The sequence below is a fragment of the Anguilla anguilla genome, chromosome 9, assembly GCF_013347855.1.
Source record: "Anguilla anguilla isolate fAngAng1 chromosome 9, fAngAng1.pri, whole genome shotgun sequence".
NCBI lineage: Eukaryota > Metazoa > Chordata > Actinopteri > Anguilliformes > Anguillidae > Anguilla > Anguilla anguilla.
The window spans coordinates 52,632,930-52,648,900 of record NC_049209.1 but is presented as its reverse complement, the minus strand read 5'-3'; the positions used below and the strand labels follow the sequence as shown (position 1 = coordinate 52,648,900).

The window sequence follows — 15,971 nt, the reverse complement described above, 5'->3', positions numbered from 1 at the left end:
GTAGTTTAAATCAGTTACTGTACCTAAAATCACAATAGGAACTTAACACTAGCAGCTGCTGAGCATCAATCTTGGATTGATATTGATATTCTATATTATATACCACGGAAAACCCCTCCTTCTATTCGTTGGACTGTAACTTCGATAAACAACGTTGTTTTTAGATTATTATTATAGTCCTCAAAATAATAATAATGTAATAAAAATGCTGTCAATTCTTTGGACATTAACTTTAATGGACAACGGTGTTATTACATTACTATTATTTTTACGACTCTTGCTGAATGTAATATTTATTGATTGTTGGCAGTTTTTTTTTTCTTATTTGTTCTGCTAGGACTTATATTAATATTTTATGTTTTTGTGTGGTGTGTGATATTGTTTCTTTTTGTTTTCTCGTGCCAGGACCTTGGTGTGGCGGACACATAAGTCTTGTGACACACTGTGTGCTGGATGTGTGTAATAAAACACAAGAATTTCACTTACTTTTATTTTCTTTTTTTTAGGTCTTTCATTGCAGTTCAGGCACAGATAATACAGTGAAAGGACTGTTTTCTGGTTGGTTCCTGTAGCTGAGACAGTTTTGGAGGGAAAACTTAGCCTTGGCTATGGCAGTGAAGATGAAGGCAGACTTCAGTTATGAGTTAGAAACGTAAAAGGCGGGAAAATGAGCTGAAAGTCGCTCAGGGCCTCTGAGGGCCAGCTGCGGATCGGGGCGGTGGGGGGTCGATGGGGTAACCTCGTCCTCCGGAAAAAAAGACGCCTGAGACCTTGCCTTCGTCACGCCGGAGTCTCCCTCGTCTCCCTCGCCTCCCTCCGCTCACCCGCCCGCCCCGCCGAAACGATGAGCAGAACGCGGCTCAATTTATTCGCGATTAGCGGTTTAATGAGTGTTATTAAATACATCACCGTGTCCTAATTAAAACACAGGCAGGCCCATGCATCATTTTAATGGATCCCCACCCCCCCTGCGCCCCCCCCCCTCCACTCCCCCCCCCCTCACCCCACCCCCCCATCCCGTCTGCTGGTGCGCGAGCTCGCAGTGTTGCCTCCACGTTACCGGAAAGTTACTTGCACCGACGGAGAATGAGGTGGAGGGCCTCCAAACCAATCAGAAAGCACTGGTGCACTGCAATGTATTCAGTGTTAGTTTAACTCTAATGGAGCTCACAGAAGTGAAATAGGGAGGAATGTGCTCAGAGTAAAATGTCCTCTATCCAAATTCACAGTGAAATGTTCAGTGTTAAATCAACTCTTACAGAGTCCATATGATACTACTATGGCCAGGGCTAACTCACATAAACTCTGTGAGAGTTTAATTAACGCTGGACATCTTCCCCGTGAATCTGGACGTCAGGTGCGGGTTTTAAATGAATGGACTGTGTGGCTACGCAGATCAGTGTGTATGCCAGTAACGGAGAGGAACGGGAGGACGAATCCATGTATCGATTCACTGATGGACAGATACATGCACGGATAGCTGAAAGAACAGATGAGCTGACAGATAGATTGATGAACAGATTGATGTGTGGAGTGGGTAGGCGGGAGGGTGGAAGAACTAAAAGTGAGATTTAGTGGGTGATTTAGAAAGTGATTTCAAACTGCGCAGAGGGAACAGTAACTGAGATACTGCTCGGTTCTGTTTGTCTTTGTATGTGGAAGACTGTAAACCCAGATGGTTTTCTCTTGATGGTTTGTGTGTGTGTGTGTGTGTGTGGGTGGGTGTGTGTGTGTGGGTGTGTGTGTGTGTGTCTTTTTCCATTCAGAACGTTTAATGACAGGTTTTAAATACATGTGTGTGCATGCAGTAAAATGTCCACAAATGTGTTAATTTAACTACAGCACGTGTTATGTCAGTGATAAAATGCACTCAATTGCAGTAAAATGCACTCTATGAGAGTTAATTTTACACTGAACTTCATTGTGCAGTGCTGCAATCCAATTGGCCAGCCAATTGGATAGTAAATCTTCAATACAACTGGTCTGAATAACGCCCTTTCTAAACAGGCATCGCCATTCTTAGTTCCATATGATTTTCTTTAGTACTTTGCTGTCAGTGGTGGATTCTTCTGGTTCGAAATGGATGGTTGCATGTCGGAATACAGATGCGGGTATTGTTAATTGGTCGAAGCGCATTCTGACGCAGAACCGACCGTAGCGCAGCATTAGGACCCGGGAGGAGCCGGCCGGCCGGTCGGCCGCCGCCGCAGGAGAAGGAGCGTGAAGTGATTTGTATGCGTTACAGCACTAATACTACCACAGATTACAGGTTCGGGAGTCATATCTACAGAGCGATCTGTTTTTCTACTGGCACCCTGGTTCGCCTTGGACACTCTCTTCTCTTTGATTTATCAGACACCTGAGCGAATATCTCCACCCATTCATAAACCCAAAGCCGTTTATATCTTTTTCCCCCCCCCTCCCTTCTAAACATTCGATGTTTCCCCGCTCCCGGTTTTTTGGCTGGCGTTGTAGGCTGCACGCGGGGAAAGTTTCTACGACTGGAAGCGTGGAACGAATGGCATCCTAAATAAGGTTGATGCGGAAAAACCGTTTGACAAGCAAATAAATTCGGGAGGAATTCGGAAAGTGAGTAAGATTTCTCCGCTGTGTTTTGAAGTACTTTGAGGTTTAATTTTCGTGCAGCGTTTGCAGGGGCGCTATAGCCTATACGCCACGTTTGAGGATTGTTTGGTGACAAAGTTTTGATAGTGAATATGCCTGATACTTCTTTCCTGACAAGTGAAGCAACGTGTTTTACCCCGATCGTGGGCTAGATCCAGATTGAAACACCCCGTTGAATTGATCAGCTTGTGATTAAACTGTTTGCTTTATCAACGCGATGTATTTCAAATTGCATTGGCGTTCTGTTTTTTTCTTCTCGTGAAGACAGCGTATGGCAGAGCAGATTTAGCTATGTAATAAAAGTTTGAGACGTCAGAAATAAAACGCTGCCTCAATGTGGACGTGCTTTGTATATCAATTGTGCATAAAGACAAACATGGCCTTTATTAGGTTCCGCTGCATCCAAATTGCGTTCTTATGGGAAACTGAGTGTTGACCACAGATGGGTCAAAACGATTCCTTACAAGTCCCGCAAATGCGACCCTCTAATAAGCCGAGAAAGTTATCGTTAATAACGGGTGCTGATTCACCTGTATAGTTTAAAATACTTAATCATGCCCTCAGAAATGCTCATCGATTAATATAACGCCCTTGACACGCGTCACTGATAGAGGGGCGCGTTTACGTTTTGGCCAGTGATCCACATTTGGCCTATACGGAAATATCTATTTGGGTAGTAGTCCCCTTATGTACGTAGAAATGTTTATATCTGACGAGTTCAACTGGTCATTTGCTGAGCTGTGAGTGTCGTTATTTACCTGTGGGTTATACGCGTGCCGCACGTGCTTGTTTTGGTGTGTGTGCGCGCACGCCTGCCAGTGCGCGTGTGTGCAGTTTGCAGCTTCTGTCGAAGCTCTGCGCGGGACCGCTGCGGTGTGCATTATTGATGAATGGTGTCTCACGGTGGAACAGCCTGTCCCGAACTAGTATCAAGGTTCTGCATAAGGTTCCCAGGTTAGACACTGCACTTAGACTTTCGTATCATTTAAAACACGTGAATTATATTTAATTGTCCAGTCCAATTATCCACTGTAGTACAATATATCTCTTCTCCCGTTTACACTTAAAACGTGCCTTAAATTTAATTGTTTTATTGACGTCCGTTGTTACTTGTGTATGGTCTATAACCTCGGGGAAAGTGAGAGAATTCCCCGTCTCGAGCTTTTCACTCCTGCAGTGTTCTATTTCGGTTATTTATCAGAAACACCAGACTGAACAGAGACTCCCCGCTGCGCGTTGCTGCTCAGAAACAGCGTGAGATTTTGGCTGTAGGGCACGGAAACAGAGCAGCAATAAAGCCGGTAGACTTTCCCCACTCAATTTATCACAATAAAAAATGTATGATTTTTAGATTTTTTGTTTTGTTTCTTGTTTGGGCAGGATTGATCGCGGATGCAAAACGTTTCGATTAGGCTGAATGCTTGAGTGGATCCCAGTGACTATAGCCTACATGTGTAATTCTTTCCCACTGCCGATATTTCATTTGTTGTGAATTAAAAATGGTTTCGCTCGCAATCCTCATACACACATGCATACATACATACATACACGCAAGCACGCACGCACACACACACACACACACACAAGCTACTGTCTGATCATTGTTCTTCATTGTACGAACTGCAGATTGTAGTGTCCTCCTCGGTGATGTTGTTGAAAAAGATTAAGTATATCAGTAGTTTGAATATACTAACCAAAAAGCAAGGAAAAGGGAGAAACGCTTAGAACCGATGGGCTAGTACCACTCTCTGTCCTCATATATGTGATGAATTTATGAATCGATCGAATTTAGAGCATTGCGTTCTCTCGCGTGGTAGAGCTGTTCGCCGAAGAAAAATAACTCTCGTTCACGCTAGATCGATAAGCACGCGCGTCCAAGAAAAACGGATTGATCTGGAACCAGCAGCAGCCTGATTACTTTGAGCGCGAGGGCCGTGTGGGATGCCCGGTTGGCGAAAGTTTCAGACTGCGTCCTGTGCCAAAACCTCACGTGCCGGAGTTCTAGTTCTAATGATTTACGCAACAAATTGAGATAACTGCGTATGGGGAAAAGATAGATTGACGCGCAATATGGATATATTGATACCCTGTAAGATGAATAGATCCGGGAATTGACGCTCCTTGTTCTGGTGGTTCCAGGTGATGCAGTCCCTCACATAAAACGACACGCATGACTGCCAGACAACTCACTGCACGCTGCGTGCCAGTCTCTGGAGCCTGGTGCAGCATTATCGATTTCTGTGGCGACCTGTGTGAATCAACTGCAGGCACAGACTTTTTCCCATTAGCGGGCAAGGACAGCGCACGTTTCCCGCATTCGGCACGTGGAGCCCTTTGTCCCCAGGGCTGGGTGGTGGGCAGGGACGAGGTTGTCAGTGACACTGCACGCACGGAGCATGCGGGGACCGCGTTATTTCCGCGCCTGTGCCGCGCAGCCTGGCCCAAGCGGCCGGTTAATTAGACGGCGGCGGCGCACGCTGGCCTTTCCGCTGCGAGGAGACTGTTTTATTCTTTTCGGCATCTCCACTGTTCCATTATGTGCACGTCCATGTGTGCCAATGCGCATGCACCTGTGTGAGTCTGTGCGTGTGCCTTTATCTGTGAATGTGTGTGTGTGTGTGTGTGTGTGTGCAAACATGTTTGAGTGCTTGCATGTGTGTTGCCTGTGGGCGTGCATGCAGGAGTGTATTTTCTGTGCGTGCGCCTGTGTGTGTGTGTGTGTGTGTGTGTGTGTGTGCAACCATGTATGCATATTTTTGTTTTGAACAGCAGCTGTTTTGCCACTGCCCTGTACTCACCCTGCACATCCCTGTCCCACATCCCTGTGGTCCACCTCTTTCTCTGGAGCTCAGGTCTGCCATCAGGTTAACCCTTTGAATGTTCTTTCTCAGTGTTCTAGAACTCCGTTGCTTTCAGTCACCAGCAGTGATTGTGACATCAGCATTAGAATGTGCCGTTGAGAACATTCCAATCGCGCGTTTGTGACCTCACACCTCTCAGGTTTGAGACGGTAAAGCTGGTTTTAATCAGCCTTTGATTCCCCTGTCCCGTTTGGAGAACGGATAGTCGCTTCTACGGAACGTATGATGGATGCAAGCCTGCTGCGGCGATCTGGCCGCTTGCCGGAACGCGAGGCGCTTCGAAAAGGCTTCGCTCGTTAGCATTCTGCGGGGCGTTCTGGCCAGCGTGTGATGATGAACTCCCGGGCTTTTCATCCTGTTCGCTCTGACCCGACAGTCCGTCTGCCTCTCTCTAGCCCTCCCACTGCATGAGGAGTTGAAAAGGTTTTTTAGGTGAAATTGCGTTCTTCCTTTCCGTGTGTTTTTTAATGAGGAAATGACATCAGTTGTGGTATTGAGGGTTCACTGCAAACGGGGGGTGGGGGGGGGCAGAGAGTCCCATCTTACTCCTCTCCTCCAACATCTCTCTCTGTCTGTATCTGTCTCTCCCACTTACTCTCACACATTTCTCTCTGCCCTATCTGTCTCTCAGCCTTTTTTCTCTCCATCTCTTCTCTCTTCGCTCTCTCTCCTCTCTTTGTCTCTCCACTCTCTCACATCTATCTTTCTCTTTCTTTCTCTCTCTCTATTCCTTTCCTCCACCACCTCTCTCTGTTTCTCCAGTAGGTTAAGAAAAGAAGCAACAGGACGAACTTTGCATCCTTGCAAACAGGAACGGCATTGCGTTTCTGTAAAATGGGCATATGCATTATTGATGTTGACATAACACAATTTCATCATGTTTTTTTTGTGTGGAATAAGGGGTCAGTGGTCTGCATAGTGATTCTGTATAAGCATCTGACTCAGGCAGCGGCTGTTTTATAGGGCCACTCATTTAATTACAGTATTGACTGACATGGTCGCCGTGGAGATTTTTACCCCCCCCCCCCCCATGCATATTTCAGTGTGGGAGCAAATGTTTGCAGGGCCTGATTGCCTGTCTCTCCCAGTTCACTGGCTGTCGTGCTGATCCACGGCGGTAACGCGGCTGTAACGATAGAGAGCATTATGGGATGGCCCTGGAGGTGTAGAACGGAGCTTGGAGATTATTCAAACAGATCTCTGTGTGTGTGTTTGTGTTTGTATGGCTGGTGTGTTTGCACCTGCATGTGTGTGTGTGTATGTCCTCCCTTCACCCTGTGCTCCTGCAAGACAGAGGAGTGTGTGTGATTTTGTGGGTACTCGGTGTGGAGGTGTGGTGGGGGCTGTGATATATTTCCCCAGGGAAACGAGCTTTCTCCTGAATGGTTCCTCTGGGCAGAGAGGGTTCTGAGAAGCCTTGACCTGCTATTACTGGATTAATCAGCTTTTAGAGGGAAATGGCTCTCTCTTAATGAGGGTAAAAGGACCAGGAGAGGAATCTGAGGACAGTTGCTTTTTTACTCTTTTATCCACAGTTTAGTACTCCCAGTCATATTTATTATATATATATTTATATTTATTATTATGTTTTATGATTCATCGCCACAACATTTGATATCAGTAGATAGGGCCTTAACTGATAACAGAAAGTGGGGCCCATCCATGCACTAGAACAGTGTTTTAACAGAATGAGCCATCCTGCAGCTTCAGGACTTCCTAATGTTGTTTACCCTTATTTTCAGTCTCAGTGTATGAGGAAATGCAATATTAATGTAGGGGAATATAGATGACGGATGGTAAAGACTTGTTAATTTTTAAAGAAGGCAGTTTTACAACGGCACAAACTCTTTCCCTCCTTCCAAAGTTACTGAAGATAAAAAGTGTTGGAGCCTGTGGGTTCGAAAACTCCTGGAAATATAATAAAACTTGGAAGACCTGACAAAAGCCAGAATTACCAAATAAATATTCTGTGTTCAGTTTTTATTTCTGTGTGTGTGTGTGTGTGTGAGAGAGAGAGACTTCAGCAAATATAAATTTATCCCACCACCCGGAAAATACGCTGCCTTTTGCTTTCTATTTCCAAAAAAATATTGGTGAGGTAAATTCATTTTTTCAGTTTTATTCCAAATCTCAAAAAGCATAAGGTGTGAAATAAGGATATTTGTATTGTACAAACTGTCTGTATTATGCTAGCTGTTTTTGTGTGCTGTGTGTGTGTGTATGTGTGTGTGTGTCTGCATCTACATGTGTGTGTGTGTGAGCGTTTGTCTGCATTTGTGTGTGTGCAGGGAGTGACGAGACCAAAAAAAAAAACTTCTCCTGTCAGTCAGAAGTCATCTGACCAGGTATCGGACATGCATTGGATTTAGGACCGCATACAAATATGGTCCAAACTAGAATTGAAAATATGCAATTCAGTGGGATTAGATAGATGTGCTTTAGAATTCAAGAAAAGATGTTATGTCCAGTATGCGGGGGGGTGAAAAAGAATATTTGGGTCCCTTGCACAGGCAAACAAAGCCTCAGATTTGATTTAACACTAAGTCTGCTGTGATTTTAGTAAGACTTGAGTGAGGGTTTCCTGTTCTGTCTGTCAGTCACTCAGTGTGGGCGATATTGTTGGTTACACGTAACCATAGCGATTTCCGTTCTTTTGAGGACACGTCAGCCAGACAGTGGTGGCGGTACTTCTGCTAATGGCAGCTTTGGGCTAAAACATGCTAATTATAATTTATAGGTTATTCATTGCAATATTTCATTTGATTGCTGTAAGCTTCTACAAAAGTATTTTCATTCCAGTATCATAACCTGAATTTTTAAATATAAATTTGGTTTTCTCCATGTGTCAGCACCCCTCTGTGTGTGTGTGTGTGTGTGTGTGTGTTGCTTATGCAACACGCATTTGAAATGCACTATTTTCCGAGTAGCCAGTCAGTGTAAAGGGGTGCAGTGGTTTGCTCTGCAGTTTGTGTGAGTGTGTTGCTCTCTCTCATCCAGCAGTGCCGCGTTTGTCAGGCCGACTGAAGAGCTTGTCTCTCTTCTCTCTGTAGTTTTCCGTAGTGCTGAGGTTTCGCGTCGAGTCTGACTCTTTGTTCTGAATTCGGGGTCCTAAGCCCACAGGTGCGCTGCAGGCAGGTGAGCGCCTGAGCTAACCTCTGCAGTGTGCGCAGCGGGTCGCTGGGTCTGTTTGGACCCAGACGGAAATTAAAGAACGAAGGACGACTCTCAGACAGAACAGGGTATTCCAGCTCTGAGAGTCAGGGGGACAAAGTCATTTTGTGGCCTAGGAGTTTTTCTCACTGTTTCCATAGTGTTAGTGTGTGTGTGTGTGTGTGTGTGTGTGTGTGTGTGTGTGTGTGTGTGTGTGTGTGTGTGTGTGTGTGTGTGTGTGTGTGTGTGTGTGTGTGTGTGTGTGTGTGTGTGTGTGTGTGTGTGTGTGTGTGTGTGTGTGTGTGTGTGTGTGTGTGTGTGTGTGTGTGTGTGTGTGTTTGTTTGAGCACATTTGTGACATCTGTATGTCTTCAGTTGGTGTTTTAAACTGAACAGAATTCCGCATTTTCCCCGTGTGTCCAGTGGCGGTAAAGATAGCGGCTCTCTCTCTCTCCTCTGGCGGTGGTGGAACTCCCCGGAAGCCCCATGAGGCCGCTGGTCCCGCTGGTCCCCCAGGAGCACAGCTTAAAAAAGCTGGGCTCCCCGTCCTGTGCCCTCTCTCATTAGGACTAAAGACCGAAGAGAACTTTCGGCGCGGACCAATTAGCGAAGCGATCGATAAAGTCCTCTAATGCCAGACCTGCTACTGATCCCGACCGCGGACAGTTTATGCCTCCCCCCCCCCCCCAAATCTCCTGAGGTCCCCTGTAGGTGGGTAGGGGGGGCATTAATGCCAGCACAGACCGCTCACGCAGAGAGCTTGCTCTAAACCTGTGGGCCAGTTTTTACGAGATGCTAGAAAACAATGTTTTTCACAACCGGAGCAGCACCAATGAGAAATCTTAAGGAAATTCACGTTTTACGCAAACTTCCGCCACATCAGAAACTGTTCAATTACTGCCACTGCATTCTGGAAAAATGCCTGCATCCAGGGTGAAATATGATTGGAAAGCAAGTTTACGACATGTGTTCAAGAATATATGAATAATATTAGATGCTTTACTGCATATGAAATGCAGCATATGAATAGGCGATGCATACATTCATATTTTTAATAAATCAGTTGTCTGTATATATAATTTTTTTTTTTTTGTTTCTCAGATGATGATGTTGCCTGCTGAAGTTTTACTGATCGCCTGTGTAATGACGTCCAGTCCAGGTGGACTCAGGTGTGTTGAGGTTCAGATGGAGGTTGAGGATGTAGAAGGGTGGGTGTGGGGATGGAGGGTTGGCACAGTGGAGGCCGATCTGTTTTTTTTGGGGAATGTCTTGCCAGTCCTCTTCTCTTAATTACTTTAATTGGCCCCCCGTGTTTGTTCCATCTGACATTTGGATAACGCGAGCAGCTGAGGGCTGTGCATCAGAGGTGGGCGGCGTGGGCTTGTATCTGTGTCAGGGTGTTCATCGCCAGCTCCTGGCCTTAATTACTTAATTAGCCCCTGACATTTGCCCAGCTGACATTTTTTTTTTTTAGCGACATTTCTTCATAAGCGCATGAATGAAAGCCAAACCCTGCTCTTGGGTCCCCTCATGCAGCCTTTTAATCTGCTCTAATCTACGAACGAACCGGTGTTGTACATGTATGCTTGGTGAAAATGCACCCCCCCCCCCTTCCCTCCACCTTCCCCTCGTTGCCCTGGAGACCCGCAGTGTCTCCTGCAGTCCTCGGCCCTGGTCCTGGAGGGCTGCAGGCTCTGCTGGTTCTCAGTGTCACTCAGCTCTTAATTGATTGGTTGAATCGGTTGATCACCGCGGTAACTCGCCTCTCCAGGAAGTGTCTCCTGGACCAGGCCTGGGGGCCTGCGAATACTAAATGAAGATTTGGTCGAACCCGGGCTTCCCTGGGATAGGTAGATGGACAGCTCAGCTGTGTTTACATCAGCGGCTGTGGACCTTCTTACACTGATGAGGTTAGGGAGGAGTAAAGCCCCCCCCCACAGGCCTGAGCCATTTAATCTGTACTGCCACTTTCTGTTGGCTTTATTGAACAGGAAGTGACATCACACAGCACTGAGAGGGACAAGGTGTCTCCCCCTCTTACTCATCTCTTTCCTGTATCTTTTTCATCCCCCCATTTTTCACAATTCAGTCCCACCCCTGTCTCTCTTTTTCTTTCTCTCCTCATCTTTCTCTCTCACCCCCCCCCCCCCCCCCCCCCCGTGCTGCAGAAGGAAAGCGCACAGCTCTGGCGGGAGGTGTGTTGTCCTGCAGGGCCGGTTTGTCCTTGTTTTATTACTCTTTTATATCCCAGTCAGTCAGTCCGCTTCACTGCAGAACTCCTGTCCCTTCAGCAAAGAGCCACATGAAACTGACACATAAAAAAAAATGCAGTTAAAAGGGAACAGTTCTCTGCCCGTCCTCCTTCCTCGTGAAACTAGTTCTGGGCCCGGAGAACGAGGGATGAAAAGGAGATGGAGAGGTTAAGGATAAAGGAGGGATGGCTGTTGAAGGTGGGTACTGTGAGACTCCAAATGTAAGATTTTCCCTGGCATCCGAACCCCCTTTCCCCCCAAGCCCTTTATTTAAGATGCTGTATATCCCGGGTATCAAACCCTAGACCTCGCCCGCTGCAGCTCCTGCTGATTTTTTTTGTGATTTCCTTTCGATCAGCAGCCAATGGAGCAGATTTATTTGTAATACATTCTGGCCTGTGAAGTACTCTGCTGTAGCGTTAGGACCTGAGTTTTTGACTTTGGTCACAACTCCAGAGCTCTCGACCGTCCTTGCACCTTGATGACTAGGCTGGCTTTTCCCATGACTTTAAACTACAATATGTTGCTGTGTGTGTGTGTGTGTGGAAAATATAATGTTCAACAAATTTTAGAGCAATGCATTTTACTTAAAAACATATTTTAAAATACATATCTGAAAGTAGCAATAGTTTGTATATTTGCCTATGAAAATATATTAAGAAGATCCGCTGATCAATAGATAAGTCATGCAATATATTTTCTGATCTTTGCGATATGTATATTTTTTGTCCATATATTTTAGTATATTCCATTTTGGCTAAGCGTTCATAACAGTGGAATGGGTCTGACTGACTCCACAGCGGGCTGCAGTATGTAACCGCAGCGCTAGCTGTAGCATACGCAGTGAGGCAGTGGGCTATGTAGCAGCAGCGCTAGCTGTAGCATACGCAGTGAGGCAGTGGGCTATGTAGCAGCACTGCTAGCTGTAGCATACGCAGTGAGGCAGTGGGCTATGTAGCATCAGCGCTAGCTGTAGCATACGCAGTGAGGCAGTGGGCTGCAGTATGTGGCGGCAGAGCTAGCTGTAGCATACGCAGTGAGGCAGTGGGCTGCAGTATGTAGCAGCAGTGCTAGCTGTAGCATACGCAGTGAGGCAGTGGGCTATGTAGCGTCAGCGCTAACGGCAGTGGACGCAGTGATCAAACAGTCTCTTTTGAATGCGTTCAGCACTCTGGGGTTCAGGCAGACGAGTAAGGACAGCCAATGAGATGCTTCCGGGATCGGGCGATGGCGGCCCAGATTGCATTTGAATCAGAGCTGCCGACGTGAGAGCTATATAAATAACAACCGCGTTTGAGAAAGGTCACGCAACTCTGCCGGGTGCAGGGAAAGGAGCGGGGAGAGACTTGCTAATTGTTTATCTTAATATTTAATTGAGTTTTCATGGCCTTGAATAACTGCATAAAATATCATATAATTTATGGGCTTGTGCAGAAGGGCTGTCACCCAGAGGAAAGAATATCAGTGTGTTGGTCGTAAAAACTAGTCATCAAATTAATAGGTGGATGAATAAGCGATCTTCGAACCCATTCATTAAATATTAATATTAGTACTCGAGTGCTAGCTGTGGGTCTGCTTCTCACTGCTTCTCTCTCCCTGTCCTTGACCATGTTAACAGGTCATTTAATGCCGTCCGGAGAACGTAACTGATTTGGGTGAAGTGCTTTTCTCTCAAAGCACGCAGTGCTACTGACCCAAAACAGCAGCGCTGAATGCTTTTGGAAAGTTAAGTCGTTTACTTGGCTGTTTTTCTTAACTTTACATGCTGTAAGCAGAGGTGGCAAATCCAGGTGCAGAAAGTAAAAGTCCTCCCCAGTATTTTTGTTCCAGTCATCTGGATTTGCTAATTTGCTGAATTCTTAAGCCAGGAGGTAGAACTAATCAGTGAAATCAGCTGGCTGAGTTCGCGGGTGGAAGAAACACACGGCAGGATGTTTACTTTTTGGACCCCCTGGACTTTACACCTCTGGCTGCCATTCTCGCTGAGTCAGATGGATTGTGGGAAGTCAGGCTCTGTCACCGTCGTCATGACCACCATTTCTGTTTAGCGGCCTGCTAACGGTGACCGTGAAAGGATGCTTCGCTTGCAGGTGGTTCTGTAAACAGGTGTTCCCACTGTGGAAATCTCTGTTTACAGTGCAGACAGTGTGCTGCACGTTTTACTCCCCTGTGTCCACCGGCGTCTGACTAATAAGCAAAATGTCTGAGTAAATTCTCTTCAGGGGTTGGTGTTAGGGCTGCCAGATGCCCAGTTTTGGTTCTGAATGTTTTCAGATTATTTGCAGAGGTCCGGTTTGTTGTCGTGACCAGACAATATAAATGTTCAGTCTGAATAAATTACTACAATTTGGGTCGGTAGTTTGTGATGAATTTATCTCACCTCCACCGTTACTACACTCTGGAGCTGGTCTGGTTTGTGCAGCGCACCTGTTGATGGGGAGTGTTATTATAGCGGGTTGCGTGTTGTGAGGGGTGTAGTACGGGGGCGGTGCTCTGCGTGGAAGCCTGGCAGAGGGACAGGATGCTGATTGGCTGCGCCAGCCTTATGCCCGTCTGCTGCAGGAGAGAAGGAAGGGAGTGGGTAGGGAAAGAGGGAGAGGGAGAACATGCCATGGTTAGGAGAGGTATAGAGAGATGTGAATAGATGGGGACTGAGGGAGAGAAGGAGAGAGAGGGAGAGTGGGACAGAGAGCTGGAGGGAGAGGGAGGGTCAGAGATAGAGGGAAGGCAGACAGGGAAAAAGGCTGAGAAAGAGGGAGAGAGAAAGATGGTAGAGAGAGAGAGGCAGAGCGAGTGAGGGAGAGTGAAAGAAAGAGAGAAAGAGGGAGAGAGAGACAGTAGAGAGAGAGAGACAGAGTGAGTGAGGGAGGGTGAAAGAGAGAGAGAGGCAGAGAGCCTGAGGGAGAGGATTCTGGGCTCTAATTAAAGTGTTCTAACAGGGGGACGAACAGGTTGCTCCACAGATGGCTGGTCTGGTGGCTTCCAGCCCACAGACAGACACTGTCCCTGCCAGGCCAGCAGGGGGCGCTCTGCTCAGCCGAGCTATCCTCCCTCATCCTCATTACTGCTCTAAAACCGTCTATCATATGAGGAGCTGGAAAATTCAACTGTGCTGTGACTGAGGAGGCTCAGTTCTGTGTGTGTGTGTGTGTGTGTGTGTGTGTGTGCGTGCGCGTGCGTGTCTGTCTGTCTGTGTGTGTGTGTGTGTGTGTGTGTGTGTGTTGGATCTCAGAGAAACAGGGTGAAACTCTCACATAAACATCCTCCAAGTTCTCTCCTCACTGTAATCCATGGTCCTCAGTTTTACTGTGAAAGCCGCTCACTTACTCCAGGGTTGCATATTTTAAAAATGCTGACCTGGCTCTCTGTCTGTCTGTCTGTCTCAGGCTGAGCAGGACCTGCACAGCGCGTGATGCCAGGACTGTGATCGCCATGCGGGTCACGTGGTCGAATGTCGCCCCCTTCATCATCATCGTCATCATCATCGCCGTCAGCTCAGAGCTGCTGGAAGAAGCCCTCAATCAGGGTAAGAGCTGAGCGTCCGTCCGTCCGTCCGTCCGTTTGCCCTCCTCGTCCTCCTGTTGAGCAGCAAGTGAATGACAGCTGGCGTCTGACTTTGGATGGGTGTAGCGTTTCACCTTTTAATACACGGTACCCCCTATTTTAGGGCAACAAAAATTTTGTAAATATACAGGACATTTTTTAGGCTGCATAGCACTGCGTGAAAGCGCTGCGTTGGTGTGATTTTGTTGTGAAGTTGTGCGTCCTGAGAAATACTTTCTTGCGGGGGAAGCGGCCCTAAATCCAGCCCGCGGCGCGGACGGGTTTACGACGCTGATGAAGAGCTCCCTAACGCTGAAGAACGAGGCCCCTCCTCGCTCCTTCATCACGGCCCACATCCATAACCTCTCTTCAGAGGTTTTTTTTTTTTTTTTGTTGAAAAAGTCTCGATGTTGTTCTCCCGCGAACTCGGCGGCTCGGTCTCAGTTGTAACGGGGAACGAAGCGGACGGAATGAAGTGTCACACGGGCTCACCTCCAAACGCCAAGCTGTCCGGAGTCGTCCGGCGGTCCGTTCAGAGCTGAAGGAAGCGTCTCGGGCTGAGTGGGAATCTAATTTCTCTTTGGCTCGCGTAGCAAGCCAGGGAAATAACGAACTGCAGTAATGCACTCACTGCATTGTGCGGTACCTTGGGGCGTTTGGTGCTTTCCCTCTGTGCTTCCTGATGCATCATGGGATATCCTGACCTCCACTGCTCCCCCGATCGTGGCAGAACTTCCCCCCATCTTTGCAGTTTGCCCGGTAGGGCAGCACACAGGCACGGATACGTTGTGATTGTGCTTCTCAAACCTCTACAAATGTGCGGCCTTCCCTTGTGTTTCTTTTAAGGTGAGACTAGCTGATGGCTTCACGCTTCGCTGAAGGTAATTACAGGAGGTGAAAATGTTCTGTGATAATATCGTCATGACAACCGAGCTAGCGATGAGGTCGAAGTTCACTACAACTGAAGTCTCAGCAATGTGAACAGTGATGATGGCGGTGACTAATCATCGGTTGCTCTGGTATGAACTGAAAATGATCATCGCCGGTGGCAACGATCGTGCATCGCCTAACTGGCCTTTAGAACGTTCACTTAACAACATTCTAGTCACATATTTGTGATCTTGCACTTTAAGGGGTTAATTTGGATTACAACTAAATGCAACCAAAGCATTTTGTCTTCACTCCCCATTTAGCCAACGTTCATTCTGGTGATCACCAAGCTCACCAAACTAAGTAGACAAAAAACTAGCAATTACATTTAATTATGAGTAAACATTGAGGACAGTTGTTGGTTGAATTCAGGCCTTGCTCTGAAATGCACAGATATCCTGTGGCCTTTCTGAAGAAAAGCTTGTTTTATTTTCATCTTCTCAATTTTGAAAAAGTCTTTATCAGATCCCTGGTTTGATCTCTCTTATCTCCAGAAAACACCTTGCAGTCCCATTTTTATCTTTTAAAAAAAAATCAATTTGAAAATTCACTCAGCTGTGTCACCTGTCAATGTATCTTAACTCAACCAACTAATAAAGTTGGTTCCAAA

At 46.7% G+C, this 15,971-nt stretch overlaps 1 protein-coding gene across 1 annotated transcript in view; it reads left to right on the top strand.

Annotated features, from left to right (window-relative positions):
* The first annotated feature begins 2,206 nt into the window (after positions 1–2,206).
* LOC118236594 (roundabout homolog 1-like) overlaps positions 2,207–15,971 on the top strand; it is a 51,710-nt gene continuing 37,945 nt past the window's right edge. The window contains exons 1-2 of the mRNA XM_035435088.1: positions 2,207–2,589; positions 14,275–14,414. Coding sequence (XP_035290979.1) covers positions 14,321–14,414 — 94 coding nt within the window. The 5' untranslated portion in view covers positions 2,207–2,589; positions 14,275–14,320. The remainder of the gene's footprint in view (positions 2,590–14,274; positions 14,415–15,971) is intronic.